We start from the raw sequence: 10151 nt of genomic DNA on the forward strand, positions 1-10151 counted from the left end.
TTTTTTTTTTTTTTTTTTTTTTGAGACGGAGTCTTGCTGTGTCGCCCAGGCGTGAGAGTAGTGGCGCGATCTCGGCACACTGTAAGCTCCGCCTCCCGGGTTCGCGCCATTCTCCTGCCTCAGCCTCCCGAGTAGCTGGGACTACAGGCGTGTGCCACCTCACCCAGCTAAGTTTTTGTACTTTCAGTACAAAACTTTCAGTAGAGATGGGGTTTCACCGTTGGAGCCAGGATAGTCTCTATCTCCTGACCTCGTGATTCGCCTGCCTCGGACTCCCAAAGTGCTGGGATTACAGGCGTGAGCCACCGCGCCCGGCCCCCCATCTTTATAGCTAGAAACATGGTATCTCTCTCATCTTCCTTTCATAGCCACAGCTTCCGCTACTGCAGCCTGGAAAGGCTCTCCACTTTTAAGGATTTGTGATTGGGCCCATTTAGCTAGCCCAGAATAATCTCCCAATCTTAAGGTTCTCAGCCTTAATCACGTCTACAAAATCCTTGTTGCCATGTGAGGCAACATATTCACAGGTGCCAGGGATTAGGGCATCTTTGGGGAGCTATTATTCTGTCGAGCACAGTTCCGAGCCTGATTTCTAAGCTCCTACTCTCAGTCTTAAAATTTATCACTTGTTTGCCTTCTTAGTTTCTATCTTGGGATTCTGAGCTCCTTTAGAGATTTAAAAAAATTCCTTATTTATCCTTCAGTACCTAACATATCCATGCTTGATGCATGATTTTTAAATAAAAGATAAAGGCCAAAGATGCAGCCAAAACTGTGGACAAAGAAGGTAAGGAAGATAGTTGTGGATTTGGATCAAGGCCTATGCTTTTGGAAGGTAAAGCATGTGAGGAAAAGGGGAAAAATACTATGAATTAGGAAATATTTTATTTATTTTTAAAGTCAAGAATAGCTTTGCATGGTCACAATCTAAAATTAGCATCAGATAAAGGAATCTGGCTGTTTAAGCGCAGTTGCGTATAATTCAAAATGGAGGGAGGCTTGCCGTAAGAGCAAAGCAGTGCTGGGGAGATGCCAGCACTCATGTGCTCCTCACTGGCATTTTAGGACTTAGAGAGCTGCAGACTTCGTTTGGATCCCGAGTTGGATCGGCACAGATATGAGAGGAAGATCAGTTTTGCTGGGGTCCTGGACGAAAACGAAGACTCAAAAGATTCTCTCCACAGCAGCAGCCACACTCTCAAATCAGATGCAGGAGTCGAGGAGAAGAAAGGTATGGAAACACAAAGACTCCTTCATGTTTCAGGGTTTCTCATAGGATATTTGCACTGGGGTCTAAACTACAAAATTATGTCCCCAAATTGTTAACTCCCTACAGTACTGACTGTGTAGGCTTTATGATGGAAAATCATGCTTGTTAAAAGTTGGTCTCGGCAGTCAGAGAAGCCTGGCTTCCAATTCCAGCTCAGAAACTCTCCTTATTCCATTAAAGCTGTAAGATGAACCCTTACTTTATTTACCAATAAGAAAAGAAAAATACTCCCAATTGAACTTTTACATAATACTCTCTTATCACTTAGCTTGTCTTTTATTGTTTTTTTGTTTGTTTTTGAGACAGAGTCTCACTCTGTCCCCCAGGCTGGAGTGCAGTGGCACAATCTCGGCTCACTGCAACTTCCGCCTCCTAGGTTCAAGTGATTCTCCTCAGCCTCCCGAGTAGCTGGGATTACAGGTGCCCACCACCACGTCCGGCTAATTTTGTATTTTTTAAAATTTCCTAATATGCTTTTGTTAAAATGTAAAACATAATAAAAGAGAAAAAATAATATTATATTTCTCAATTATCTTAACATCAATGGCATCCATTCATACCAAATTCTTGGGGACCATTACTTAATGTAAAACTAATTTGGTAAACAGAATCTCGTTTTAAAAACTACACCTCTGCTAAACATTTGTAGGGCTAATCTCATCAATTAATAAAGCACTAGGCTTATTTAATCATTTTTATGAAACTATGAAGAGAGAAAGAACAGCTACAGTCTTTCTGCATTGCTAAATGCACATTAGAACAAGTTCTATAACCATGCAATAGACCAGATATTAACCAGATGTGAAGGTTTTATATTTGATTTTTTAAATGGGAGACTACCTTATAAGTCTTCTAGTAATATAGTCAGCCTACAGGTTGCTTGTAATTTTTTCAGTAGATAAGAATGACCTAGAAAAGTTATTTATGGAACCATGTTATTTAAGAAAAAAGTGTTACAGCGTTTACAGAATTTCTTTTGGCCTGGCTAAGAATGTTTTCTAGACAGTGGTATTTTAAAAATAGTTCAGTATTTTCCATCTGTACATATCATTTCCATTATAATTAACTTAAATTCACCCACTTGCATGCACATACACACCTTGGCCTAATTTGGTCTTGCATGTTTTTGTCCCTCTGTCCGTAAGTCTTTTTTTAATACTTTAAGTTCTGGGATACACGTGCAGAACGTGCAGGTTTGTTTCATAGGTATACACGTGTCATGCTGGTTTGCTGCACCCATCAACCTGTCATCTACATTAGGTGTTTCTCCTAATGCTATCCCTCCCCTAGCCTCCCACCCCGTGGCAGGGCCTGGTGAGTGATGTTCCCCTCCCTATGTTCATGTTTCTCATTGCTCAACTCTCACTTATGAGTGAGAACTTGCAGTGTTTGGTTTTCTGTTCCTGTGTTAGTTTGCTGAGAATGACGGTTTCCAGCTTCATCCATGGCCCTGCAAAGAACATGATCTCATCCTTTTTTATGGCTGCATAGTGTTCCATGGTGTATATGTGCCACATTTTCTTAATTTTTATATTGTTAGTAGAGACAAGGTTTCACCATGTTGGCCAGGCTGGTCTCAAACTCCTGACCTCAGGTGATCCACCCGCCTTGGCCTCCCAAAGTGTTGGAATTAAAGGTATGAGCCACCACACCCTGCTGCTTGTCTTTTATTCTTATTGAAAAAGGACTTTCAGACCTAATTAGATGTTGTTTATTATTATTATTATTACTATATATCATTCTTGTGCAATCCTATCTATCTATCTATCTATCTATCTATCTATCTATCTATCTATCTATCTATATAAATAAAATAAACTGGTTAAAGTTTTTGTAAACCATCGTCAACTCAGAGTTTAAATCTCTTAATTACTTTTCAACTCACAGTTATCTAATGTCTATGTTTCTATATATGATAATGTCCTCTGTGCCATCACAATGTTAGTGATGCATCGTTTCTTAGACGGATTCACAAAAGAAGTAAAGCTTTTTGTGCTAATTACTTAAGCCAACTTGCACCCATATGAAGTTAGCCCACCTTTAGTCGCTCTTCAGGAACGTTGCTAAACACATCTGACTTACCACCTCACACACCCACCTACTCCTCACTATCACTTTGTTCCTTAGGGTTAAAAGATCCTGTCACTCTTTCTGTTTATCTTTTTGCTTGTGTTTTACATTTTTCACACAGACAAGCAATAACAAAGGTGTCACAACTGCTACCTGGCGCAAGTGATCATAAGATGTCATCTCTTGCATGTCAAATACTGATTTCCAGATATGTTAAAATGTGAATAACTTAAAATGGGTAAAATATAGTAACTCACTATGTGGCCTTGTCCAAGTTATTTACCTTCTAAGACACAGTTCTCTTTTCTGTAAAACTGGGTTAACACCTACTGCATTGTGATGTTGAAAACTTTTAATAAGACGATGCAAGTGAAGTGTAAACTTAATACCTGGTGAATTGTAGGTACACAATAAATAGCTATTGTTGGGTTTTTAAATATACATCGTGAGCATCTAGATTAGAACCCACATAGAAAATCCTAACTATGAACTAAAGATTGCAAAGTTTTAAGTTGCCCTCTAGGGCCTCCTTTAAACTAACAACTTCACTATTTGATTTTGCCATTTTAAAAATTCCATTGCCCTTCCATGAATTTCAGTTAAAAGAACATCTGCACATTTGCTAGAAGAGTCAAAGATTATTTTATGTGTTGAAGTGTTTTCTAGCATCCTACAGACAATGAGTCAATAAATTTTGGATAACAACGACTGAATGATTCCTAGAAGGAATAGCCCTGTATAGAGAAAACACAAAATATTTAAAAGGGAATAGATATACATTGGGAAAAGTTTGAATAGTTCAAGATCAAAATGTCATGACATTCTTAAAATACAGGTAATCATATATCATATTCTATTGAATTTATGGCCCAAAGAGGCCATGTTGCAGGAAGGATAAGTCAAATCTTGAGCAATTTTTGAGGATGAAGAAGTTTCAATTCAGTATTTTTTCAAATGTTACTTACTTCAGACAATTATTCTGCATGTGATGAGAAGCTTCTCTCTTTTAAACATATCCCAGAGATTTTAATTTAGAAGGCAGTCTTTTGTCATTCAAAGTTATTATGCTAATTGTATGTAAGATAGTAGATAATTACTAATATTACACGATTAAACTTCAGCAGAGTAAATTTTATATCATTTTATAAAATAAAATATCTGATTAATTTTAAGAACACTTTGATGATTATTATTTATGTAAATTGGCTTTAATATTTCAACACTCAAATGCTCAATATTTTTTCTACTCACAGAATGGTTATGTTAATATATGAAAGTTGTTTAATAAAGAATGGAAAACTGGAGCTGTTATATATGTATCTCCATAAAATGTCCTTAATCAGTTGGCAAAAATCTTCCCAAAGATTCCTAAATATTCCTTAATCCATTTGACAAGCTGTCAGCTACTGAAGCCTATGTGAAAATGAAGACAATAGAGACACTGCTAATTACAGTTTTTAAAATTTTATACCATTTGGTTTTATAAAACCTGAAAATGCCAGTTCTTGAAATAAACACCCTGAGGACAATTCAGATTCTACCAGGAAAAATTCAAGTGAAATAATTATTTAGAATAGTAGGAGATGGGTCGGAAATGTAATGCAAAGGGCAAACAGGGTCTGGTAGATGTGGTTAGAAATTTAATTCCATTTTAAGTGCGTCAGAGTTGTTGGTAGGTTTTACCAGAAATGTGATATAAGGTGTGTATTTATGATTTATGCATTTAAAAGATGACTCAATCTATGGAGTAGAGGGAAAGGTGAAGCAGTTAGGTAGTTACATTAGTCCAGGGAAAAGGGGATGGAGCTATCAAAATCCTATATTTTGAGATATACAGCCAACAGGACTTGCTAATTGATACAATGTGAGGTGAAAGAAAAGGCCAAAGATGTTTTATCCAATTTAGATGGATTTGTTTCACTTTTGTACTAGTTCTTGTTGTCATGGAGATAAATGCTACAATTCAATGCTGCACAATCTCAACTGATGTTTTTCATGTACAATACCAAATATAAATTCTAACTGCTGTGCCCCTTGTAAATAACCAATGCCACAATTCTGAACTGTAATTTTTCAGTGCTATAGGATATCTCCAACTATCCTTTTTGGTGGAACAAGCTCTCAAAATTAAATTTCTTTCTGATTACATTAATTTGGGTTTATTTTGCTGCATGTGTAGGCCAAAAAGTGTCATAAAATTGGGCAAAGAATATTAGTGTGTACCTCTGTAAAAATCTAAGAATTATCTGTTTAATATTTTCTGTACTTCCGAATCTACTTAGACATGAAATTGCACTTGTAGTCATTAAAAAATTTTAATTATATTCTGTTTCAAACGTATTTCAGATAGGTGATAAAGTCTCAACTAAACATAAAATAATATTGAAAATATAGTGTGTGCTTTGTGCCATAATTAAAATGCAGCATTATGGTTCATAATCTTTGTGGGATTTGTCTAACTGTGCTGCAAGAAATTCCATCCAGATGTGAAATTCTACTCAGATGTGTTCAGGGAGCTCCATGGGGCCTTTACCAGCTGCATGGTGATAATTTTATTCTTTCTCCATCACAACAGTAAATCAGAACTTTCACATTGTTCAGGAGAAAGTCTTCTGACCTCCTTTAAATGGCGTTAAAAGCATACATTTAGCTAACATTTTAGTTATACAAGTTCTATCACAGTCACATATTAACTCTCTCATGAATGAGAAACCTGAAACTAACATGCAAACTTTCTGATTGGTACTTTTAAAATATTAGTAACTGTGCCTTAAACAATTAGTAAGAAATCTTGTTCATGTCTTAAGAAGCTAAGCTTATAAAACTGGCTCCTTCCTGATAATGGACTTTAAGCCCTAAAACTTACTTTATCCCACCCTTATAAAATCAATGTTTGACAACACCAAATCTTCAAAAGAAAAGGAAGGTATGTATATGACTATGGGAAATAAGGATACTGTTGATTTAAATAAAGATAGGCTCCAAGTTTAAATGCATTTCTTTTACTCTTTTATTTTCCTCACTAATTACTATTTCTTCCAGAAGACTAAAGATGAATAATGCATATTCTTCTTGGTATGCATAGACTGTTATAAGATTGGCTCAGGGGTTTGCACCATTTGGAATCACATTTCACCCAGCCTTTTGACTGAGAGGAGGATAGTAGGAAATCATTAGGTACATTGAAAATAGAGCCATTTCACACTCATGCTCACCCAAAGCACCCCAGTGAAAACAGATTGTTTAGTGCCTTTTCTGAGGAGCAGAGTGGAAGCCACTGCTGACTATTGCAGAGAGAAGCACCTTTGGTTCTTATTTCTGAATGAGGTATTCCAAAATGAAGGGGTTTATGTGACAGCTTACAGAAGTCTGTAAGTCCCATTTTGAAAGGAAAGCAAAAACAAATGGTTTGTGGTTCTCTTGAATCAAGGAATCTTGTGATACAAGTGTACTAATAGTCCTAGTTGATGCTGCCCCAAAGGCACACTCATGCTTGTGAAACCCGGGCCAGAAAGAGAGCAGGTCATTCCCAGTTCTGATGAGCTTTGTGTCCAAGAAAGAAGCTGCACCAGCCCTTCCTGGTGGGTCCTGCAGGACTGGGGGCTTGGGAGAAGTTCCTTGTTCAGAGTGCTCATCCAGGCCAGCAGAGGCGGCTGATCAGGGACAAGTTGGGGAGAGATGGATATAACACTGGCTGGGGAACACTAAGGGGGAAAAAGCCCTATTTTATTCTTTTAATACAGTTCCCAGCAGGAAGATCAGGATAGGAGGTTCTCGTCTGCTCCAGATTAAAGGAACCCGCAGTTTCCAGGTGAAGAAGGGGGGTTCCTTGTCCAGCATTCGCCGGGTCGGCAGCTTAAAGAGCAGCAAGTTATCACGGCAGGACTCAGAGTCTGAGGCTGAGGAGCTGCAGCTGTCCCAGAGCAGGGACACTGTCACTGACCTAGGTAACATAGAGGAGTGGGGTGTGCAGGGACGTGGGGGGTAGGAAGACAGGGCCCAAGTCCTGAAACAAGCTGAAGTCCATTTTCTCACACATAAATAGATGGAGGGCAGAGCCATAGGGTAGACAAGCTATTCAGCCTGAAAACCATACTACCCTTGCTAGAGCAAGGCAGCTGAAGCCTTGATGTGCATACATGTCACTGGAGAGGCTTGTTAAAATGCAGATTCTGATTCAGCAGATCTGGGGTGGGGATCTGAGATTCTACATGTTTAACAAGCTTTCTCGTGGAGCCGATGCTGCTGATTCAAGGACCACACTTTGAGCAGCAAGGATGTGGAGTATACGTTAGAGAAAGAAAACACTGTAATGACAAGGACAGTCTTTGAAATTCAGATACTTGTGTATTCATTCTTTTGATCAGAACCTTCAATGTCAAATGTAGTAATTCTCTTGGGGAGGGATACCTAAAGATTCTCTATATTTTAAAGTCTCTATTTAACAATATGAACAACCAAAATATCAGAGAGTTAGGATAGTCTAGACCTGACAATGAGTGATCCTTAACAAGTCATTTAGCTTCTCAGGGATTTGTTTTCTTTGACTACACAGTGAGAAAAATTCTTGCCTACAATGCAAGGATGCTGTAAAGATAAATTAGAAGATGACTATACAATGTGTCCAACACCTGAGAATGAACTTAATATACAGTCAAAGCCTGAGAGTTATAGATGGTCATTGTGGGCTCTAAAGAAATTCCAAACACCAAAATACAGCAGCCCAAAATATGGGCCCTAATTAGTATCTTAATAGACAAGCAAAAGATACAGTAGGCATGAAAATAGAACTCACCAGCTGCCTAACATTAAATATTAGGTAAAAGTTGAAGCACATTCACTTTGCCATTCAGTCTCTGTATGCAAGGCAAAATAGAAAGCTCTCCTTACTAGGTAAGTAGTTTCAAAAGTCAGCAAGAAGTGTGGATAAATTATCGATCAAGTCTGCTGAAATAAAAGCTGAGTATATTTCATCAAAGAAGGTTTAAAATAGAAAATGCTTCTGTATCCACCCACCCTCGCCTTTGAAAATAGCTGATTTATGCATTACTTAAGATTCAGCTTATTTCCTAAGGAGACATTTTTTAAAAAGTATGTATGACTTCTTTTGTTATAAGTCTGAAGCTAGAGCATTATCATCAGTTAATTTGGGGCAAAATTATTGCAATTAATTATTTAAATTGATCTATTTATCCTGACCAATTGAGTCAAAATAACCAGGTTGAAGACATTGTTTTGTAATTAAAAAGATCCATAAAAGTTTGTAGATTTGAGGGGAAAGCTTTGTTATGTAGTGTACCAAGTAGGGAATTCTTGAGAGATATCTCCTTTATACTTTGCCATAGAGAGGAGTTTGGACACAAGGGCTGTCCACAGTTGGACATAATTGCTTCCAAATTCCCTTAGTTTTTCATAGGTACCTGCCCATCTTTGACATAGCTCTGGTAGCAAAGCCTGGTGGCTAGAGTAATAGCACTAGCTGCAGTCACAGAACAATGGAGACAGCAGTCACTGTGAGGCAGGTTAGTTGCTGTCCCTCCTTAAATATACCTGCAAGGTCTGGTCAGTCTGGAATGGATTTGGGCACACTCAATCAATAACTGGCTCATCTCAGCAATTCAAGGACTTGACTCTGTTTTTTTTTCTCTGCTCCCATCTCTCAAAATGGAAGCCACCATAACAGAGATCATAAATGTCTTTGAAATTGCCAGTTCAGCTGGTGATGAAGGGGACAGCTCCTGTTAATATTCCTCCAAGTCAGTGCTATGCCCTGTAACCCACTGGGCCATGGTAGTCTGCCCTTGGATTCAGAAGCATGGGCAACTGTACCATACCAACATGCTCTCCAGGAAGACCGAACACTGAAACCTTTCTTGGTATTTTTTTTTTTTTGAAGAAGGGAGTCCTTGGAGTGCAAGCGAGCCCAGCATTGAGCCAGAGGGAATGAGTAATGCCGGCGCGGAGGAGAATTACCACAGAAACATGTCATGGCTTCATGTAAGTAGGAATCTCAGAAAGAGCCCTGAGATCAATTTCTTTAGACCCTGGGAAAGATCCGAGGAGGGAGGACAAGAGATTATACTAAATCATCAATCCAATCTAGCCTCGAAGAAAAAGCAGGGGCTTATGTTTTAGCTGAATATCTCAACACTCTCTAGGATTGGTATTCTGCTGAACTGTACTCATCTTAAGCTTAACTCAGACCAAGCTTTTTTGTTATGGCTGGCTTGTGGGTCACCATAAGTCAGGGAAAATCATGAGGCCAGTTTGGTGGTCAGTATGACCTGAGTGACACAGCGTAGGTATCACCATCAGTTTTATACCGGTTACTGCGAATTCTGAGAAAGGTCATGGTGTTGCTCTTGGTATGCATTAGATCAAATTTTAAACTGGGGCAAGGACACTCTAAGATGGTGAATGACTTGTGTCCAAGGGTGAACCAGAGGGCACAGGCAGGAGGTGATCCCTAGGAAACTGTGGGCATGGGGTGGAGTTCAAGACTCGAGCTGAGCATGAAGAAAGAAGTTAAGGAGAAAGGGGCCGGGCGCGGTGGTTCATAATCCCAGCACTTTGGGAGGCCGAGGCGGGCAGATCACAAGGTCAGGAGATCGAGACCATCCTGGCTAACACGGTGAGACCCCGTCTCTACTAAAAATACAAAAAATTAGCCAGGCGTGGTGGCAGGCGCCTGTAGTCCCAGCTACTTGGGAGGCTGAGGCAGGAGAATGGCATGAACCTGGGAGGCGGAGCTTGCAGTGAGCCGAGATCGTGCCACTGCACTCCAGACTGGGGGACAGAGCAAGACCCCATC

The 10151-nt window shown here is 39.1% G+C and overlaps 1 protein-coding gene across 11 annotated transcripts in view; it reads left to right on the top strand.

Moving 5' to 3' along the window:
• The window catches only part of UNC80 (unc-80 subunit of NALCN channel complex), a 231389-nt gene that overhangs the window by 116786 nt on the left and 104452 nt on the right, over positions 1 to 10151 (top strand). For 8 of the 11 annotated variants that reach the window (XR_001888651.1, XM_017889402.1, XM_017889408.1 and 5 more), the window contains exons 26-28: positions 1066 to 1231; positions 7084 to 7287; positions 9237 to 9337. Coding sequence is in view for 10 of the 11 variants with exons in the window: in XM_017889402.1 (XP_017744891.1) it covers positions 1066 to 1231; positions 7084 to 7287; positions 9237 to 9337 (471 nt within the window). In the remaining variant the exon portion in view is untranslated. The remainder of the gene's footprint in view (positions 1 to 1065; positions 1232 to 7083; positions 7288 to 9236; positions 9338 to 10151) is intronic. The other 3 variants (XM_017889409.1, XM_017889411.1, XM_017889410.1) reach the window with 1 other exon arrangement.

Source organism: Rhinopithecus bieti, unplaced genomic scaffold, assembly GCF_001698545.2.
Source record: "Rhinopithecus bieti isolate Rb0 unplaced genomic scaffold, ASM169854v2 scaffold_17939, whole genome shotgun sequence".
Lineage (NCBI taxonomy): Eukaryota > Metazoa > Chordata > Mammalia > Primates > Cercopithecidae > Rhinopithecus > Rhinopithecus bieti.